General features: G+C 42.6%; 1 protein-coding gene across 6 annotated transcripts in view; it reads left to right on the forward strand.

The window, feature by feature from the left end:
* The window catches only part of SLC29A1 (solute carrier family 29 member 1 (Augustine blood group)), a 1,418,904-nt gene that overhangs the window by 1,320,597 nt on the left and 76,025 nt on the right, over positions 1–22,282 (forward strand). For all 6 annotated transcript variants that reach the window (XM_044060805.1, XM_044060813.1, XM_044060823.1 and 3 more), the window contains one exon: positions 20,127–20,212. In XM_044060805.1, the coding sequence (XP_043916740.1) occupies positions 20,127–20,212 (86 nt within the window). The remainder of the gene's footprint in view (positions 1–20,126; positions 20,213–22,282) is intronic.

The following is a 22,282-nucleotide window of genomic DNA, read 5'->3' on the forward strand; positions in this document are numbered from 1 at the left end:
AAGGCATCAGAGAGATCTCCTTAAGGAGTTGGGAGATACTCTACAAGGTATAGTTACTGAAGGAGTCCCTGATAAGGTGTCTGCTCAGTTGTCCACTTTGAATTCTATTGTTAACTCCTCCATGAGGCTGATTTCTTATGCAGCGGACGGAGCGAGCAGGGCAGCGGGTTCAGGAGTTTCCCTTAGGAGACACTCCTGAATGCGCTTGTGTAATTTTGCGGAGCTGTTCAAGTCTACCTTTACCAACTCCCCCTTTGACGGGTCTTCGTTGTTTGGACCCAAGGTAAAAGACACACTCACCAGATGCGAGCAAGAAGGGAAAATGCTGTCTGTCATGGGAGTACGTTTTACCATCCCCTCTTGACCATACACCAAGGGTCAGAGAGGTGGTAAGATGTGGTTCAAGAAGTCCCAGAGGTTTTTCCCGAATGCACAAGGTGACTCCTCCTTCAGAGGCAGAGGAGGAGGAGCGAATGGTAGATGTCGCCCTAGAGGCAGGGGCAGACCGCAAAACCAGGGAGGCCAAGATTCGTTTTGAGGTCGTCCCTATCAGCGCTCCTGATGCGGAGCCCTGCTGTGCTTCTCTGGAGCCAAGTCAGGGGTCGCATTTCTTTGTATCCAGAAGCCTGGCTAAGCATCACCCGAGACAAATGGGTACAAAGAATTATCACCAGAGATTATTCCATACCCCTTTCTCTTCCACCTTACGTTCCCAAGAGGATCCCGGATGTTCCACCCAATCACAGAGATCAGGCAACTGTAGAAGTGAACAAGTTGCTCACAAACAGAGTCATCCAAACTGTCTCCGCAGACCAGGTAGGATTCAGAACTTACTCCAGATTATTTTTAGTGCCAAAACGTACAGGGGACTGGAAGCCCATCTTGGACCTCAGCAAATTAAACTAATACGTAAAGAAGGACAAGTTTCAGATGATGACACTGCAGTCTATACTCCCTCTGTTAGGGAAAGACACTTGGATCTGCTCAATAGACCTCCAAGATACATACTACCATATACAAATGGACAGAGCGTCAAGGAGCCACTTACGCTTCCGGCTGGGAGCCAGTTACTACCAGTTTCGTGCTCTGCCCTTTGGTCTCACCACAGCCCCCAGCGTGTTCACCAAATATATGACAGTAGTGACAGCTCACCTGAGACATCTAGGATTGCAAGTGTTTTCGTACCTGGACGACTGGCTCCTGACTGTCCCCACCAGACATCTACTCCTTCATACCAGAGATTCCACTATCCAACTTTGTGCCCAGTCGGGGATTAGTATAAATTGGGGAAAGTCTGCCTTATCGCCCTCTCACTTTGTGACTTTTATAGGCGCAGAAATAGACACAGTTGCCATGTTAGCTCGTATTCCTTCAGAAAGAGCACAGAACCTCATACATGTTCTTCGTCTACTTCCCCTTCAAAAAGTCAAGGCAAAGACAGTGCTGAAACTCTTAGGGACCATGGCCTCCACCATAATGCTAGTTCCTTTTGCCAGATTGCATATGCGAATTCTTCAGTGGCTTATATCATCCCAGTGGTCCTTTCAACAACTGCCTCTATCCCACCACATCATTTTAACAGAATCTTGCAAAAAAGACCTCCATTGGTGGATCCAACCCAACCAGCTAACAACAGGCACTCCATTCCTTCCTCGCCAACCCATTCCTACTGTGACCATGGATGCCTCACAGATATGGTGGGGGGGCATTATCTAGCCAGGACTGTCCAAGGCACATGGAAAGATCACGAGGCTCACCTGCATATCAGTGTCCTAGAGATGAGGGCTGTGCTCCTAGCATTGCAAGCACTTCATGACCTTCTTCCTCTTGGGATGACAGCAATCCAGTCAGACAACATGTCTGTGGTATGGTATCTCAACAGGCAAGGCGGAACCAGATCTTATCCCCTTTGTCGGGAGGTGATTCGTGTTTGGAAGTAGGCGATCTCTTCCCAGCACTTTCTAGTGGCAATGCACATCCCAGGGGCAACCAACATGATAGCCGTCAAACTCAGCTGGGCAATCTTGATGCCACACGAGTGGTCTCTGAAGCAGGAAATAGCGGAACAGATCATCTGCAAATGGGGACAGCCTTGCTGCAATCTTTTCGCCAGTCCGATCAACTTCAAATGGAGCAACTACCCCCGGGGAAGTCACCGAGAGAAGCACTCATTCACGATTGGCCTCTGGGTCTCCTTTATGCTTTCTCCCCCTTTTCCTCTCGTATCCAAGGTGATTCAGAAAGCGAGACTGTTGGGAAGCAAGTTGATCCTCATCACTCCTTACTGGCCTCGTCAGATTTGGTTCCCATTTCTCGGGCCTCATCTACTAGACAATCCATGGACTCTGAACCCAGTACCAGATCTGTTGACACAAATGTCAGGCTCTCTTCACCACAGCCTTCGCACTCTCAACTTGACAGCAAGGCTGCTCCAATTCCATCCCTAGTCAGGCTTCATGATTTTTCACCCGCTGTGACCCACATTCTCACTTCTTCACATAAACCCTCCACTAGAAAGTTATACACCAGCAAATGGAGAAGATGTTCTTCATGTTTCACTGTTGCAGTCATAACTGTAGGGTGTTCCTGCCGGCAGGCAGCCCGAGGTCGGCCAGAATCCCAAAGTCTGGGTCCGGCGTCGGCTGTACCAGCAAGTACCCTGACGTCAGAACGCAGGGGTATAAAGCTGACAGCCGACGCCATCTTCTCCAGTCTTTCTTGTCGTGCGGTGGAAAGCAGCTCACAAGTCGTTGGTTGGCGTTTTTCAGACAACGTGCTTTGATTGTCGTCGGTCCGAAGTTTTCTACTTCTCTTCTCAAGCTAAGTACCCCGTTGGGGAAACTTTTTTCTTGCTCCTCCGATGTCAGAAAAAGTTAATAATTGTATATCGTGTGGGAAACAAATACCTCATAAAGATTTCCACTCTTACTGTCTACCTTGCTTAGGCCCTGACCACGACGTTTCTTGCTGTCGGTTCTGTGCCAGGTTTAATTCTCGCACTATCAAGCGTAGGTACGATTGGGCCTTGAATTATTTTGGTAGACGATTTAATTATAGGATGTCGTCGGATACTTTACCGACAACCGGAATTCAGAAAAAATGCAAAGACAAGGATAGGCCTCCGAGTTCCAAACATGATATTTTGCAGCCGGAGCCAGTTTCGGGTTCGGCGGTCGTCAGTGAGGCGCTTTTGCCCCTGTCGTCCGCCACTTCAGAACCGATAGCCGACACGGACTCCCATGGGGAGCCTTCTAGGCCCAGTATTTTATCTGCTGCAGGACCTTCGGACGTCGCTCCTTCAGATGGGTCCGGAACCGCTGTGCAGGTACCGGCTTCTGAGGGGGTTTTCAGGCCTTCTGATATTACTATTTCTACAAAGACAAAGGCAAAGTCAAAGACTCCTGTTAAACCAAGGGTTTCTTCACAAGCTGCCTCGGATACAGCTCCCAAGTCCCAGAAGCAATTACTTCGGATGGCTGAAGATTTACTTACAATGATTAGGGGTTCTCACCCTCCTCCTGAAAAAAGGCCTAGACAGGATATTCCTTATGATTCTTCTGATCAGGCTTCTGTGTCTTCTGTCTCTTCCTCTGACCAGGATTATTCTTTTCCTCCTTATGAGGATTCTGATGCAGAGGACTCTATTCCCTCTGCTTCCCCCCCTGAAGATTTCTCTTTTGGGGAAACCTTACATGAGATGAGGGAGCATTTTCATTGGGAAGGTCAGGATTATTCTGCTTCCAAGAAGAGACTTGGGGAATTTCTCCTTCTCCCTCAGCACAGACCTTTGGCTATTCCTCCTGTACTTGATATTGTGGATGATGCCTTTTCTGAAGCTATCCTAAATCCTGATTCTTTGCCGCCTGCTCCTTCTAAGCCTGATAGATTTTACAGAGTCCCTGACTCCCATCAGTTCTTATTTAAGAACCCTTGAGCTGATCCTGAAACCATTTCTCAGGGTTCTAGGGCTGCTAAGGCCACTTCATCTAAAAATCCTATTCCCTCTGAAAAGGATTCCCGTGCCTTGGACAGGTGGGGCAAAAAGGTTTACACTTCTGCTACCCTTTCTATTAGAGCTTTAAATTGCCAGTTTCACATGTTCAAGTATCAGCAATTTCTTTTGTCTGTTCTAAAGCAAAGGCTCTCTACCTTTCCTGCATGTGCAGAGGACAAGGAATTACAGGATGTATTGCATGCAACTGAACAAGTTAGCAAACATAGTTTACATTGTGGTTTTGATGCTTTGGAAGCTTCTTGCAGGGCCGCAGCCTCTGGTACTGTTATCAGGAGACATGCTTGGCTTCGTGAGCAGAATTTACCTGAACAGGTTTAGGCTAAACTGTTAGATGCCCCTGTTCAGCATGATGTTTTATTTGGGTCCAAGGCTGAGGAGGTTATTAAAAAGATGGAAGAGAAAGCAAAGTCTATGCAGACTGTTAAAGATTTTTTGCAAGTTCAGCCTCCTAGATTTCCTAGAAATTGGCCCTCCAAAAATTGGTCCTTTCCCACGTCTGACAGGCCTCAAAGGGGAAGATATAAACGCTCCAGAGGTCGGGGACAGGCTCAGGCCTCTTACAGGTCCAGACAATGGACTGCTTCTTCACCTAGAAGGGGAGAAGACAGACCTCAATCTCAAAAGAAGCAGACTCAATGACTCTCTCCGTTGGGCTACAGGTCCTCCTTGCCTGGAAGCCCCTCTCGGAGGAAAACTTTCTCTTTTCTACCAAAATTGGACTCATATTACCCAGGACAAATGGGTTTTAGACGTGATTTTAAGAGGCTACACATTCCACTTTCATACTCTGACAAGGTCTTCGGGTTGGCCGGATCTGCCAAAACATCTGTGGTCAGAGGCCTTAAATCAAGTGGACGCCTTATTGGTCATGAAAGCCATCGAACCTGTTCCACTTCCAGAGATGGGAAAAGGTTTTTACTCCAGACTATTTCTGGTCCCAAGGAAACAAAACTCATGGAGACCTATTCTGGACCTCTCAGTGTTAAATACCTTCCTGGAGATTCCAAAATTCAAGATGCTTACTCTGCAACAACTTCTTCCCATGCTCTCCCAGGATGCTTGGATGGTGACATTGGACTTGAAGGAAGCCTATTTACACATTCCCATCAGACAGGAACGCAGAAAATACCTCAGATTCAAGGCAGGTTCGAGACACTTTCAATTCTCTGTACTGCCCTTTGGCTTATCTACTGCGCCCAGAGTCTTTACCAAGTGTCTGGCTCCAGTAGTAGCTTAGTGCAGACTCCAAGGAATTCAAATTTACCCCTACCTGGACGACTGCCTTATTCAGGCAGACAGCAAAGTTCTTTTACTTCAACATCTGCAGTTTGTTCAGCGTCTTCTCCTACTACTGGGATTTTCAGTGAACACAAAAAAGTCACATTTGATCCCCTCTCAACAAATGATCTTTTTGGGGGCTCTTCTAAACACAAGCTTACAAAGGGCCTTCCTTACTCCAGACAAACAAGTACAGCTGGCATAAATTTTCAAGACCTTGGCTACTTTAACTCAGTTCACTGCAAGGAAATTCCTGCAGGCTTTGGGCTACATGGCTTCTTGCATCCTGTTGATTCCAAATGCAAGGCTTCATATGAGAAAACTTCAATGGTACCTAAAGAGTGTATGGCCTCAGCATTACCACAGCCTGGAAACAATGATACCTCTGATTCCCTGCCTCCAAAAAGAGTTCCTTTGGTGGTCCAGGGCTTGTGCTTTAAACGAAGGGAATCCCTTTTGTCTACCTCTTCCTGCTCAGATCATAACCACAGATGCCTCGGATTATGCTTGGGGAGCTCATTACCTAAACAATTGCCAGCAGGGTTATTGGACAAAGAAGCATCTCCCCTGGCACATCAACCTGAAGGAAATGTTGGCAGTCCAAAATGCTCTTCTAGCCTTCCAGAATCTTTTGCAACCAGGACATCTTCTGATTCGCACAGACAATACCACAGTCATGTGGTATATAAACAAGCAGGGAGGCTCTCACTCATACCCCCTTTGCAGACTAGCCATGAGTTTATGGGACACAGCTCTAAATCTGAATCTGCATCTTCAAGCTCAATTCATTCCAGGAAAACAGAATCTCTTAGCAGACAGCCTAAGCAGAAATCTTTTGGATCCTCACGAATGGATGCTAGACCCCAACTTATTCAGCAGGATTACGGCAGTTTGGGGTTGTCCTCGGATAGATCTGTTTGCATCCCATCTCAATCATCAGCTGCCTCTCTTTTGCACCAGGTCCTTCCACAAAACAGCTTGGAAAGTGGATGCCCTGTCTTTCAGCTGGAGGAATCTTTCGGGATACGCCTTCCCTCCTCTTCCTCTTCTGCCTCGGGTACTACTGAAAATAAAACAGGACAAACCCAGGATTATCATTTTGATAGCTCCAAATTGGCCTCGACAGTTTTGGTATCCAACTTTAAGACACCTGTTCTTGGAACCTCCATGGATTCTGCCTCTGTTTCCTTCTCTTCTGTCCCAACATCAGGATCAGATGCTACACTCTCAAATCAAGACTCTTTGCCTGGCAGCTTGGCTCTACAAGGCCCTTTGATTCCTTCAGCTTTACCCAAACAAGTTTTGGATGTTCTCTTAGAAGCTAAGCGCCCTATCACTAGAATATCTTATGCTTCTAAATGGAAAAGATTTTGTATTTGGATGCGGGATCGAGGTTCTGATCCTCGTCTACCTGACATTTCTTCCATTTTACTTTACCTCTCTGACCTTTTGCTTAAAGGCCTCTCCTTTTCTTCCATTAAAATCTATGCTTCTGCTATCTCGGCTCATTACAACACTGATCCCCCCATTTTCTCTCACCAGCTGGTGAGACAATTCTTGAGAGGGGCTAAGAATTTAAGACCTCCTAGAACTCCTCCTGTTCCTGCTTGGGATCGTAATTATGTTTTGGAAAAACTTACTTTACCTCCCTTTGAGCCTGCTGCTGCTTCGGACATCAAGTTCTTATCCTGGAAGACAGCTATTTTATTAGCTTTGACTTCTGCCAGAAGGGTGTCAGAGTTACAAGCTCTCATGGCTGTGGAACCATACCTTATTTTCCACCAAGACAGAGTTGCCTTGAGGACCAATCCTACATTTATGCCTAAGGTGATTTCTAAAGTGGCTTTAAATCAGACTATACACCTTCCTACTTTCTTTCCAAATCCTCAAAACAAAGGGGAGAGGATTTTGCATTCATTGGACGTACACAGACAGCTACGATTCTACCTGGACAGAACTAAAGATTTCAGAAAATCTGATCAGTTGCTTATCTCTTATGCCTCCAGTTCTCTAGGCAAGGCTATCTCTAAACAAACTGTTTCCAAATGGATTGCCCATGGGATAAGGTTTTGTTACTCTCACTTTGGGAAGCAGATTATTGGTACTGTTAGAAGTCATTCTACTAGAGCAACTGCCACTTCAGCAGCTTTTCTCAGAGGAGTTCCTACCAAGGACATTTTGGAAGCTGCCACTTGGAGTTCAGTGCATACTTTTTCTAAGCACTATAATCTCCCTTTGTATTCTAAGTCTAGGGCAGGTTTTGCCTCTGCTGTTTTGCAGGGCCTTCTGGCTGCCCCCTCTTCTACATAACCTCCTCCCTCTTCACAGCTTTGGGATTCCACCCTACAGTTATGACTGCAACAGTGAAACACGAAGAACATAGTACAGTTGTGAACACCTACCATAAATATAGATGTTCGAGTGTCTTCACTGTTGCAGTCGGTGTTTCCCTCCCACCTATCCCCTCTTATCTTCCTCTTCTTTTGTGGTGTATTTGTGTTTCCTTTTTGGACACCTTTTTTGGTTATTTTGGGGGACTTCTGACATCTGGGGCAAGAAAGACTGGAGAAGATGGCGTCGGCTGTCAGCTTTATACCCCTGCGTTCTGACGTCAGGGTACTTGCTGGTACAGCCGACGCCGGACCCAGACTTTGGGATTCTGGCCGACCTCGGGCTGCCTGCCGGCAGGAACACCCTACAGTTATGACTGCAACAGTGAAGACACTCGAACATCTACATTTATGGTAGGTGTACACAACTGTACTGTTTTCTATCTGGGCTGAAGAAAGGAATGTTGACCCTTAAACCGCTTCCATTCCAGTGGTTTTAGAATTTTTGTCTGAACTATTCCACCAGGGATCTGCTGCTGCCACAATTAGGGTTCATTTGGCAGCGATATCTAATTTTCATTTGGGTCAACATGAGTCTAGCCTGATGTCACACAGTTTGTGTAAAACTTTCCTTAAAGGTACTACTTTGTTGAGACCTCCTTTTCAGGAACCGGTAGCTTCTTGGGATCTAAACTTTGTCCTGTCCAGAATAACTTCTCCACCCTTTGAACCTGCTCATTTGTGCTTATTGAAGTTTCTGTCTTGGAAGACTTTGTTCCTAGTAGCCATCACATCTGCTAGACGAGTATCAGAATTACAAGCACTGTCTATCAAGCCCCGTTATTTGATTTTCCACAAAGATAGAGTCTCTCTTTGCACAAATCCATCTTTTATCCCTAAAGTGTGCTTTCATAATAGTTTGAACCAAACTAAAGAGCTGCCGGTCTTTTTCCCTAACCATTCCAGCGCAGCAGAATACAAATTTCATCAGTGGGATGTTAACAGACAATTACGGTTCTATCTGCACAGAACTAAGGAACTCAGGAAGTCAGACCAATGTTTGTATCATTCTCCGACTCCCGACTAGGTCTCCCAGTCTCCAAAGTGACCTTTCAAATTGGATTTTGAGCTGTATCTCCTTCATGTATTCTTCCAATGGGAAGCCTTTACCGTTCAAAATTAAGGCGCATTCTACATGATCCCAGTCTACATCTGCAGCCTTTCAAGCCAGAGTTCCAATTGACAATATTTGTGCAGCAGCAACCTGGACTACCCCTCACACCTTTATTACTCATTACAAATTGGACCTGACCTCTAGGGGTAGAGCCTCCTTTGGTTCCATTGTACTCAAGAGTATTTTCCATGAACCACCCAAGAATAAGATGCTAGGGACACTGTCCTATATGTAAGAATGAAGGCGAGATAGGACTACAGAACATAAAGAAGTTATGTACTCACCATAACGTTCCATGTTTGTAGTCCATCTCGCCCTTCGTTCTTACGAACCCACCCTCCTACCCCCGTCCTGGAATGATCTGGAGACAGGATAATTTTTCCATAACAGGTGGAGACCTTTCATTATTGTTGTTCTTTCTGGATAGCTTTAGTTCTGTCTTTCTTTAGTTTAGGAGCAAACAAGATCTGGGGATTGTACTGATGCACTATGGGATACCTACCTAGCCACGAGCCAACTAGAAGACTTTGAGTTTGTAATAGGCCGAGTCTGAGCCGAGGATTGGCTCCGAACCCATATGTAAGAATGAAGGGAGAGAGGGACTACAAACATGAAACATTATGGTGAGTACATAACTTCTTTTTTTTACCATCGGTCTGTTTATCTGCGTCCGTTTTCTGCCAGTTGAACACTTTTTCATTCTCCAGTGACTACCTACACCTGTTTGCTGACTTCTAGCAGTTGCAGATAAGTGCCCTGTTGTTTTTTTTTTTTTTTTTTTTTTTTTTTTTTTGCTTTTTCTTGCTTTTTTGTGCTCCTTGAGGTTAATGTCATCCAGGAAGGGTAAACGCCATTGTGGGAGATAGATTCCCCATTAAAAACCACCACAATAAGTGTCTTTTTTTTTGCCTAAGAGCTTCTCATGACCATATGTCTTCTTCACTTTGTCAGGCATTTGTCCTGAAAACCCTTTGCAGTAGACTTTCTTCCCTTTCCTTGTATCTTGAGTACCAGTGTCTTAAGCTTCTCACTAAAGATACAATGGAAGGAATCTCCTGCTCTGAAGGTCACCTGTTAGAAGAAGGTGAAAAAGGTACGACCGGAATCATCCACTGTCTAGCCTCTGCCAGTTATTTCTCCCGAGGTCATTACAAACCCAGAGGCTTGTCGACTGCATTGTCAGATTTCTCTGCTGTGACCAAATTGGAGGCCAGTGAGGATCCGGCTAGCAGCATATCCGAAGAGGCTTTGCAGGCATCCATTTCAGATGTTCAGCGGGAGCCATGTTTGATTTTTTCCAAGGGGCCTAGGGGAGTTCCTCAAATTTTAGTTGGTGAAGAAGTTCCTGCTACAGTTCTCAACTGCCATCCTGGGTCTCAGCCTTCTCAGTGTTTTTGGAGGGTACATTCCCTTAAAACAAAAACAAAAAATTAAACATTTTTCTTCTGCTGCAAGGGATCCACAGAGTTACTGCTTAATGTATTTAAAGTTTCCTCACGGGGTTTCGGTTCCTGCTTCTCCTTAGTCTTCTCCTCACCTTAAAAGGCTTAGAGAACAAGATTCTTCTAAGGATGCGTTGGATTCTGATGATAAATCCCTGACTTATTCTGCTCAAATTCCTTCTCCATTGTACTGTGGGTCTGAGGAGGCAGAATCTATTAGTCCTGATATTCCTTTTGAGGAAATTTCTTTTGGGGGCACACTCTGTAGGATGATGGATTTTTTTTTAAGTGTAATTGTGTTCAGTCTCTGATATCCATAAGAGGTACTGTGAGTTGCTGCAGTCAGAATCTTTGAAACCTGCAGCTATTCCTCCTGTTTTGGCTGCTTTGCTGGATGCTTTTCCCAGTGTCTCTCATGCACCTGATTCTCTGCCCACTGTTTCCAAGAAGTCTTATAGGGTGCCTGAGGATTGTTATTTTCTATATAAATGCCCTGCTGCTGACTCCTCTGTAGTGTCTGTAGCCTCTGATAAGCCATCTCGGTTGCTTCCTTTGCTCAAGTTATTGCCTTCTGACAAGGACAGAACTATGGATAGACTAGGTAAGAAGGTTTGCACTTCTGCTGCTCTAGCTTTTAGAGCTATTAATTATAAGACCCGTATGTCTAGGTATGTGTTGGCTCTTCTTTCTCAGGCCTGTCAACTTATTTCTGATTTTCCAGACTGTGAGGGTAAAACTTCTGTTCTTTCCTTGGTAGGGACTTCCTCTCAACTCATTTGTCATTCTGTTAAATGTAGGTATTCCTCACATAGGCTTCAACCTCTACCTGATAATATTAAAAGTAAGTTGATGGATGCTCTTTTGGATTCTAAATTTTTGTTTGGGGAAGCAGCTGCCTACTTTGTTTAAGTCCCTTCAGGATAAGGGCAAGGCTTTACAGGAGCTTATGTGTGTCTTTGTTTCTCTTGTGCCTAAATTTCAGACAAACCACCCCACTTAGCCTGCCTTTGTTCATGCGCAATCCCGCCCTTCTGCTAAAGGCAAGAAGAGTGGCAAATGGGCTCATCCTTCTAAGATTACTCAGTTTTCAGGGATTCTGAAGCCTTCCATTCTGGACAAACCAGGTGCTGTATGACTATCCATCTCTTCCCAGCCACAATCCTCTTTCTCTTCGCCTTTCCCTTTCTCTTCATGTTTTTCTTCAGATCATGCAGGATTCTTGGGTTCTGTCGATCATTCATCAAGGGTACGTCATGGTATGGAAATCCCATCCTCCTTTTATGGCCATTCCTCAGCCTTCTCAGGAACAACATCCCTTTTTCCTAGAGGTTCTTCAAAATTTCTTGACTCGGGGTACTATCAAGTGGTGCCTGTGTTCCAAAGGGGGAAAAAGGTGTGACAAAGGGAAATACTGCCAGCCTAGCTACCTGGAATTTTGTAAATAATTATATGTCATTTGTGAATATTAACATGATTTATATAGAAGTGTAACAAAAGGGGATACTGTCAGCCCAGCTATCTGGAATTTTGTAAATAATTATGTCATTTGTGAATATCAACATGATTTATATAGAAGTGTAACAAAAGGAGATAATACCAGACCAGCTATCTGGAATTATGTAAATAATTATGTCATTTGTGAATATCAGCATGGTTCATATGCTTGAGTCACAAATGTATTAGCACTGTATGTCATATGGTTTGTATAGACGTGTGCTGAAGAAATATTTTGTAAAGTACTAAACTTAGAGATGTGACCATAGTGTACCCTGCTGGATTAGAACAGAAATGTATATACACTATTCTAACTGTTATATATATATATACATGTACATACATACACACACACACACACACACACACACACACACACACACACACACACACACACACACACACACATATATATATATATTTTTTTCTTTTAATGGAAACTGGAACACAGGAGGTTAATTAAAAAAATAGCTGAAAATCTAAATTACTTTATGACCATTTAATAAAAGGATGTTATTTTTCAGTTTCAATGCAGTAACCGACACAATATCTAGAACTAGAAGTTTTTTGTATTATCTTGGGAGTGTTTATTGTTTTATGACTTCCAGGATCTGCCTTAGATCTATGAAAAGCCTTTGTTTATGTATTTTTACAGGTACACGCTAAATCCTACCAGCTAGCATCAGTGGTTGTTTTGAGCCTGGGAAGTTAAGTCAGATGACAAGAAATTATGTAATTTTGCAAGTATCCCAGGAGTAATATTTGAGATATTAATTTGGGAAATCTCTGAGAGAGAGAGATACTTTGACCTGACAAGAAGATCCATTCACCACATCTGTCTTGCTTGCTCTTTAAGTAAGTCTAGGGAACAGTATAATTCTTTGAGATATAGTCAGGAATATAGCTGAGCTTAATTTAGATGTTTTTCTTTATTTATTTGAGACTGTTCTGCAATGTTATTTTAAATATTTCCTGTGATTTTGAACTCTGATGCAACTGTAATTATATACTGAGTATTCTCTTGTTCTTTTATTATTTATTATTAAATATATTTAAACTTTTCATTGTGGCTGATATTTGTGAGACATTTTTAAGTTCTGAGAGCACTTGCATACTTATGTGGTGACACTGTGGGACAATCGTAATAGCATTACTCATGGTCAAACTACCATTTGTATTAATAGTATGGGCACTAATTGGACAGAGAGGGTGCTGGAGGTCTTCGCTTGGCCACTCAGCTGAGATCTCAACTCTATAGCTGTGCCAGTGGGGAGTCTTATTGGGATCTGGAGAAAGATGACGAAGCCAGCCCCAGACTGACTGTGTCTCTGTGTGCCCTTAAGGGAAATTGCATTTGATGCAGAGAGCCGCATCTGGAAATGCTGTGTGTATACTTGTCATCCTCCCAATGCTCATCCCCCACTGGTGCTAGTTGTGAGGATTGAGGCTCCTTGATTACCGTTGCCAGTGATGGGGCATCACAAAGGGTTCTACTCAAGACTGTTTCTAGTGCCCAGAAAAGACGGCACTTGGAGACCTATTCTAGACAGCTCTCATCTAAACAATTTTCTAAACGTGCCTTCCTTTCAGATGTTGTCCCTTCAGTTTCTGTTTCCTGTCTTGCTCCTTCAGGCTTATATGGTATCCCTGGATCTCAAGAATGTTTGTCTTCGTATTACAATCCATCCGCTTTTCAGGAAGTTTTTGTATTCTCTGATGCTTCCTGGCATCTTCAGTTCTCTGCTTTGCCCTTTGGCCTTTCTACTGCCCCAAGGATGTTCAGCAAATGCCTTGCTCCTGTGATTGTTTTTTTGCAGGCTTCAAGGAATCCAAAATTTTCCTTACTCAGACAACCTGCTGATTCAGGCATCCTCTCCAGATACCCCTTTCCAAAGTCTTCATTTTGCCGTTTCCCTTCTTCAGAGCCTGGAATTCACTATAACTTTCAAAAAGTCTTCCAACTCCTTCTCAGGATCATATTATTCAGGGTTGCAGGATTCAGACAGTGCCAGTGCTTGTATCCCTGCTTCCTCCAAAGGCCTTAACTCTCATTTCTTTCTTTCATACTGTTCTTCCTCTGGCTTCCATTACCACCTGGTAGTTTCTGAGAGATCTGGGTTTCATGGCATCCACCATTCCGATGCTCCCTCTGGCCAAACTTCACATGAGAAAGTTTCAGTGGTTTCTGAAATCATTGTGGCTTCAACATGCACATCCTCTAGATTTTGTAGTTCCTCTTCTTCCTTGTCTCAGACAGAAACTTCACTGGTGGATTCAGCATTTGTCTCAGATTCCAGGGATCCCTTTACATCCCCCTCTTCCACCTCATGAATTGTTTACAGATGCTTCAGACATGGGATGGGGTGGCAACATTTGGCTCCCTAAAGTAACAGGTGCTGCGGTCTCCTCATCACCAAAAGGAGCACATCAGTGTGAAAGAAATAAGATTTCTTCTGCTGGCTCTTCAGGCCTTTCATCCTCTTTTCTCTCCACGTTATCTCAAGGTGTTCACAGACAATACCAGAGTGATGTGATAGATCAACAAACAGGGAGGAACACGATCTTATCTTCTTTGCTGGTTTGCACTTCTGGTATGGGATCTTGCTGTCAAATATCAAGTGACTCTTCAGGCAGTTTATATCCTTCTGATCAGAACATTGTGGCAGACTGTCTGAGCAGGTCCTTAACTCAGTCCCACTAATGGATGCTTCACAGGGATGTGTTTCTCGATACTGTCCACTAGTGGGGTACTCCTCAAGTAGAGCTTTTTGCCTCCCCTCTGAACAGACAACTTCCTCTGTTTTGTGCCAGAGTCCCAGGCCCTCTGGTGTGGAAAGTGGATGGCCTGGCATTTTTAAGGAAGGAGATGTTTCTTCGTATATCCCCTCCCCTTCCTCTCATTCCAAAAGTCCTGTTCAAAATTCAACAGGATGCTCCCAAAATCTTGTTGGAGACTCCCTTTTAGCCACAACAGCACTGGGTCCCTCTAGTTCTGCATCTAACCAGGGGCAGCCATCACAAGTCACTTTACAGGGTGGATTTGTTCACACAAGCCAAGGGATCTCTCATCCATCCTCACCTGTGCACGCTTCAGCTGACACTGTGGGTGATAGGATTTTCATTCCTCATAGGCACCTTTTTTCAGAGTATGTGCTGCAAGTCCTGCAGGAGGCCAGTAAACCTACTACTAGATAATCCTACTTATCCAAATGAAGAGGTTTTCTATGTGATATTTCTGTTAAAATCTGGACCCACTTACTGTGAATGTTCCTTTGTTTTTCTCTTATTTATGTAAGTTGCTCTATGGTGGCTTGGCCTATTCTTCTATTAAGGCCCCCTTGTCAGCTATCTGTACTTGTCTGCCTTTTCTCCTCCTTTAGGTCCTAAATATGAGGTGAGACAGTTTCTTAAAGGTGTCCTTCATATTAGACTTCCCAGGAAGCCTGTTCCTCCTCCCTGGGATATTAACTTTGTTTTAGAAAAGTTGACTCAGGCACCTTTTGAGCCTGCTGCTTCAGCCTTCTTGCATTGTTGTTCCTGGAAGACTGTTCTTTTGTTAGGTCTTACTTCTGCCAGACGAGTGTATGAGTTGCAGGCCCTTATGGCTTACCCTCCTCTTTTGATCTTTCATGAGGACAGGTTGTCCTTGTGCATTAATCCTTTTATGCTTAAGATGGTTAATGAGCTATCACTTAGTCAGTCTATTAATCTGCCTACTTCTTCCCCCTCTGTGCAATCTGACAGCAAGTGGGTGCTGCACACTTTGGAAGTGCATAGGCAGTTCTGGGTTTATTTGGCTAAGACTAAGGCTATTAGAAAATCTGATCAGTTATTTTGTTTCTTTTCATCCTAGATCTTTGGGACTTGCTGTAGCCAAGTAAACTATTTTTTTCTTGAATTTCTAAGGCTATTTACTTTTGTTACACTTTTTATGGCAAGAACCTTCCTTATTCAGTTAAACCTCATTCTGCTAAAGCTGTGGCTTCCTCTTGTGCTTTTTTCAAGGGCTTAGAGACTAATTCTATTCTTGAAGCAGCTAACTGAACTTCTGTGCATACCTTTACCAAGCACTACAGGTCTGATGGTATTGTGAAGGCTGCCAGCCTGGCCAGATGGAATTTTGGAGATGATTCTGTTGTTTGTAGATATTAATGTGAACCACGGACTTGTTGTCTTTGGGTGGAAGCACTGCTGTTGGATGTGGGGCTGGAAGGAATGTGGCAACAGTGCTCTCGCCCCCTGATAATTATATATAACAACCCAGAGACTGCACTACAGTGGGGAAATTATATATGCCTGTATCCCCGCTGTGTTGTGATTTCATACTGACAAAGCTGGTATATTTTGATCACCTGATAGTATATATATATATATATATATATATATATATATATATATATATATATATATATAAACAGTATTCCGCGGTGGTACAGCGGTAGGGTTGCTACCTCACAGCAAGAGGTTCTCCCGTTCGATTCTCGGCTTGCCTTGGAGGAGTGCCTTCTGTGTGTAGTCTGCATGTCCTCCCCGCGGTTGGGTAGCGTTTGAAAGACATGCGTGCATAAATGGGCGTGCCTTCGTTGATGGTTGGGCATCGAGCTGGCACCTCGGCGTTTCGTAAAAAAATCTACTGCCAGTCATTAGCGGACTGGAGTTCCGCTGTGGCGACCCCTTTCCGGGAAAAAGCCGAAAGACAAACAACAACATATATATACACACACACACACACACACACACATACACTGGATATAAAAAGTATACACACCCCTGTTAAAATGCCAGTTTTTTTGTGATATAAAAAAATGAGACCACAGTAAATCATTTCAAACCTTTCCACACCTTTAAAGTGACTTTTAGCCTGTACAAGTCAATTGAAAAACAAACAAATATTTTAGGGGAATAAATATAAAAAATAAAAATACATACAATAAGCTGGTTGCATAAGTGTGCACACCCTTAAACTAATACTTTGTTGAAGCACCTTTTTATTTAATTACAGCATTCAGTCTTCTTGGATACACACCTGCCATCAATTAAAGAGACTCTGATTAACCCCAAATAAAGTTCAGCTGTCCTAATAGGATTTTTCCTGACATTTACTCAGTTGCCTGCTATAGGAAAAGTCATGGTTTGCAGAGAGTTTACAAAGCATCAAAAGGATCTCATTGTTGAAAGGTACCAGTCAGGAGAAAGGTACAAAAAAATTTCCACAGCATTGGATATACCATGGAACATAGTGAAGACAGTCATCAAAAAGTGGAGAAAATATGGGACAACAGTGAGGTTGCAAAGAACTGGATGTTCCTCCAAAATTGACGAAAGACAAGATGAAAACTTGAAAACTGGTCAGGGAGGCTGCCAAGAGACCTACAGCAACACTGAAGGAGCTGCAGGAATTTATGGCAAGTACTTTTTGTATACTACATGTGACAACAATCTCCGGTGTTCTCCATATATCTGGGCTGTGGGGTAGGGTTGCAAGACAGAAGCCTTTTCTTATTCAGAAAAACATCCAGGCCCAGCTAAAATTTGCAAAACAATACATCAAGTCTCCAAAAAGCATGTGGAAATGTGTTATGGTCTGATGAGACCAAGGTTGAACTTTTTGGCCATAATTCCAAAAGGTACATTTGGCCCAAAAACAACAATTGGCATCATCAAAAGAACACCATCCCCACGGTGAAGCATGGTGGTGGCAGTATCATGCTTTGTGGTTGCTTTTCTTCAGCTAGAACTGGGGCTTTAATCAAGGTGGAGGGAATTATGAACAGTTCCGAATATCAGTCACTTTTGTCCCAAAACCTTCAGGTGTCTGCTAGAAAGCTGAAGATGAAGAGGAATTTCACCTTTCTACATGACAATGACCCACGGTGGTACGGCGGTAGCATTGTTACCTCACAGCAAGAGGTTCTCCCGTTCGATTCTCGGCTGGGCTTGGGAGTGCCATCTGTGTGGAGTCTGCATGTCCTCCCCGCAGTTGGGTAGCGTTCGAAAGACATGCGTGCCTTCGTTGAAGGTTGAGCGTTGAGCTGGCACCTCGGCATTTCGTAAAAATCTACTGCCAATCATTAGTGGACCGGAGTTCTGCTGTGGCAACCCCTTACCGGGAAAAGCCGAAAGACAAACAACAACAACATGACAATGACCCCAAGTTTACATCCAAATCAGCAAAAGAATGGCTTCACCAGAAAAAAATTAAAGTTTTGAAATGGCCCAGCCAGAGCCCAGACTTAAATACAATAGAACATCTGTGGGGTGACCTGAAGAGAGCTGTGCACAAGAGACGCCCTCGCAATCTGACAGATGTGGAGTGCTTTTCCAAGGAAGAGTGGGCAAATATTGCCAAGTCAAGATGTGCCATGCTGATAGACTCCTACCCAAGAAGACTGAATGCTGTAATTAAATCAAAAGGTGCTTCAGCAAAGTATTAGTTTAAGGGTGTGCACACTTATGCAACCAGAGTATTGTACATTTTTTATTTTTTATATTTTTCCCCTAACAGATTTGTTTGTTTTTCAATTGAATTGTACAGGTTATAGGTCACATTAAATGTGGGAAACGTTTTGAAATGATTTATTGTGGTCTCATTGTTTTATATCACAAAAACCTGACATTTTGTATATAATATATATATGCACGTGCACACACACACACACACACACACACACACACACACACACACACACACACACACACACACACACACACACACACACACACACACACACACACACAAAGGCAAAACGTAAGTTACCATTTCACACTGGAAAGGTTAATGATCTATTTAATTGTGCTGTAAGATACCGGTTATTATTTTTAAATTAGACTTTTTTATGTTTTAAGCATGCACAATCTGCCTGAAAGGAGCCTCTCTGGCCAGTCCTCTTTAGATTTCTTGCCTCTTTTCATCCTTTCAGTTGTTTACATGCCAAATGAAAGTGAGCTATTAAAAAAAAAGATTAGTAGTTTTTAATTGAGTGAGATAACTTCCAGGCTGCAGTACTGGCTTGTAAGCCTATTGTTTAGCTGTCAATGGATCATGGACTACTCTGGTCTGTAATCTGTCAAGGTTGTATATTCAGCATAATGAAAGTAGCTTGATTTCTGGGAATCAGCAAAAAAGGATTGACTTTGTTTTGAATATTGATTTGTCTGTCTCTTTCACACCTTTCTCATTCTTAGGCAACTAGATAGCAAGTTGTTTGTATTTAAAGGCTCATTCTTTGGCTGTTTCAGCCTTCTGTAAACATAAGAAGAAAGGGTGCTGACCTAAGTTGAAGCTACCTGTGCAGAGGGCTAGTATGTTCATAAAAGTATGTTTAAGGAACATTATTATGCAGTTTTTATGATGAATAATGTTGTATTTTATGTAAATATATTTGCATGAATAAGCCCATTAATTGTGAATGTGAATAAAAACAGTGTCAGAAAGAAAGAAAAATGGAAAGCTTAAAAGAATGGCATTCATTCTGTCTTCTTTTGCCTCATATATGGGCTGTTGCTTTCTACAGATATTAGATTTCCACTTACTTTAGAAATGCCACACTGGTATGTTTTCAAGTTATAGAAGGCTTTGGATAGACTGTTAAAATATTAGCGTAGCTGTTAATTTCAGTGCTGTTTAAATGGTTTTGTGAAGAAGTCTGGTCTGTCATGTCTGTCTGTCTGACTAAGAACTGAGCATATCGAGGAGTATTCCTTCTCTACGGGGTGGAGGGGCAGAGATGATGCAACAGTCGAGCCTAAGCAGAGGCGAAGATCCAGTTAGAAATCGCTCATGTTTGTACCATAAAGCTTTTGTCTTATTTGGTTTGTAGTTAGGCAATTCAGCAAAGAGGGCTAAAGCTATGGCCTGCTAACAAGCTTCTTCCTGTACTCTTCTGTTTGATTCTCGCAGTCCCCGATTGCAAACTGCATGAGTTTCAGTAAGTCACTTAACTAGACACTACTCGAAAGCCACACAACTAGACAGTGTTCTTAAGCTAACCCGAAAAGAGACTTCTATGCTTACAAGGCTTGCCTGGTTAACAACAAGTAAAAAGGAGATGGGGTAGTGTTACAGTGTAATGGCATTGCAGTCATTGCTGTCTCCTAGTACAAACAGAGAAAGTTACCGAGTCTAATAACAGCATTTAATGTAGCAACTGCGTTTGGTTGTTTAATGACACAGAGCCACTGTGACCACCACTTCTGGGCTGTAAAACAAAGCTTACGTTAGACAGTTATAATCTTGCTGGTGATTGGGTATGGGCAAATGCTAATGGCGTAACTTTTAGTTGGAGAAGAGCAAGATGTGGCTCAAAGTGTATACTTAAAAACTGAAAATAAACTATTGTATTTTGGCATCTCTTTGTATGTATACTAACCTCTAGTCATTGTGTTTTCTCTAGGGAAATATTTTATTCCTGTATCCTGTTTCTTGTTATTTAATCTGATGGACTGGGCTGGAAGGAGTTTAACTGCTATACGGATGTGGGTAAGTCATCATACCACATTACATTTTCATTTAAGGGAGGCATAAAACAAAGCTGCATATAATTAAATCTTACATTGGGTACTTCTAGCAGCAGACCTGTGTGGTGGAACATTCCACAAGCATCAGTCATTGGTGTCTGACTTCTTTCAGTCCTGCCTGGTGCTGCCCCTTATGTTATTTATTTATTAGCATTTGTTTACTGGGATAGTCCACTGTGCCAGGAAGAGCTCATTTGTGGTGGAAGCCTGGGGAGAAAATCTCCACAAAGAGACATGATAGATTATACAATGCAAAGGTAAAACTTATTCCTTATGCCACAGTCAGTGTGTATTGAGTAGCACCACCTTGTATTGCTTAGATGTTGATAATAAGCATAACTGCTGCAGGAAAGAATACCTTAGTTGGAAATTAGCTGAAAGCAGCTGTTGGTCCCTTGGCCTATACTTTTCACCAGCTGGTTAAGCGCACACACGTGCATTTTCATTCTGTGGCTTTTAGGAGGAGTTTGTTTAATAAAACAGAGTGCACCACATGCACCACTGACTTTGTTTACAATGCATGAGTTCTTTGGTTAATTCTTAAGTGTTGACCACTGGAAGTGATAATTCAGAACTTTTCTTGTTCTTTATTAAAAAAAATAACACATGTTTATATGTGTGTGTGTTTCTTATGGCGTTCTCAGAGAAACTGAAGGTAAATATTCTTCTGAGTGGCCTCACTACTTCTTATCGAATATAAACTGGATGAGATAACTCATTATCAAGTACATTTTCCCCGATATCCAGCTTGCTGATTGCTGTTCTGTGTAGGGAATCATTGATGGTACAGTTTTAATTTTCGAGCTGGTAGGGATTCAGAGTTTTGACTTTTTTGATATTTCTTTATGATTGAGTAGCCATGAAGTTAAGAAAGGGGGTACAGCTATGTGGAGATGGCTTCCCCACACTGCAAAGAACATGCCCTATTTGTTTTTTTTTTCCTTTTGAGTTGAAGATTCAAGTTTAGTTCTATTGAGACATTATAGAATCCTTATGAACATTATATTCCTCCCAAAGATTAGCACTTGCAGAGTCTTTTCTGTTTAGAAGAGATTTATAATATTGATTGTCACGAACACTGTGCTGTTTCAGTAGCAAGACTTACGTAAGGAGAAATAGAAACTGGCAAGCTTTCTTAGAAATATATTAATATTTAATAGGTCAGTCTCCTTTTACTTTTTTCCTCTTTATGTAATGTAAAAATAGAGAAAAATAAACTTTTTTTCAAAACAAAGATCGTGTAAAAAATGAAAATGCAGCAAATACACTTCAAAAATAAAATTTAGAGAGTTAAACCAGTGGTGTCTTCATTAGACACAATACTGTGACAGACAATGGTCACTGAGATTGCAAAGCCTGTTGTACAAAGAGAGACTGCTCCAGCTGTGGCTATTGGTCCAGAGATGTATTCTCTACAGTGCTGGATGCTATACACTTTATTCCTCCTCTCCTTCTTACCACCTCTTTGCTTCAACAGGAAGTTTGCGAGTGAAAGCAGAACTGAGATAATTTAGAGTTTTAAAGATTAGTTTAATGCTGGAAATTTACATATTCCTGGAAACAGGCTTCACCCAGATATTGGAATGCAGATCTGCACGATTGAGCAAGGTATTGAATTGTTGCAGTGATGGTGCTATACACTCACTGTTCCCACGTACTTCCTTACCTCATTCCCTTCACTGGAGCTCTTTTGATTATGTACTCCGACTTCCAATAGGGGTGGCTGAGCCTTTAATAAAATAATGTTATGCCTTCACAGTTCAAATAAATGTTCATATCTCTGGAACCATAAGTGTTACTAGAAAACTATAAATAACAATCTGTTCAGCACAAAGTAATCTTTACAGTGGTTGCATTTCATTCATTCTTGCTCTTAAATTGCTTTTTGTAAGCCACAATAAACACAGTAAATATTATTTTTTTGTAATTTTGTAATGTATAAACAACTTTTGATATCTCACTGACGATTTAAGCAACACATATACTGCCAGCAGCATTTTCTTCACAGATATGTGAGCTTTTATACAAGGCT

The sequence above is a fragment of the Protopterus annectens genome, chromosome 1.part0 (genome assembly GCF_019279795.1).
Source record: "Protopterus annectens isolate FY-2018-M chromosome 1.part0, PAN1.0, whole genome shotgun sequence".
Lineage (NCBI taxonomy): Eukaryota > Metazoa > Chordata > Ceratodontiformes > Protopteridae > Protopterus > Protopterus annectens.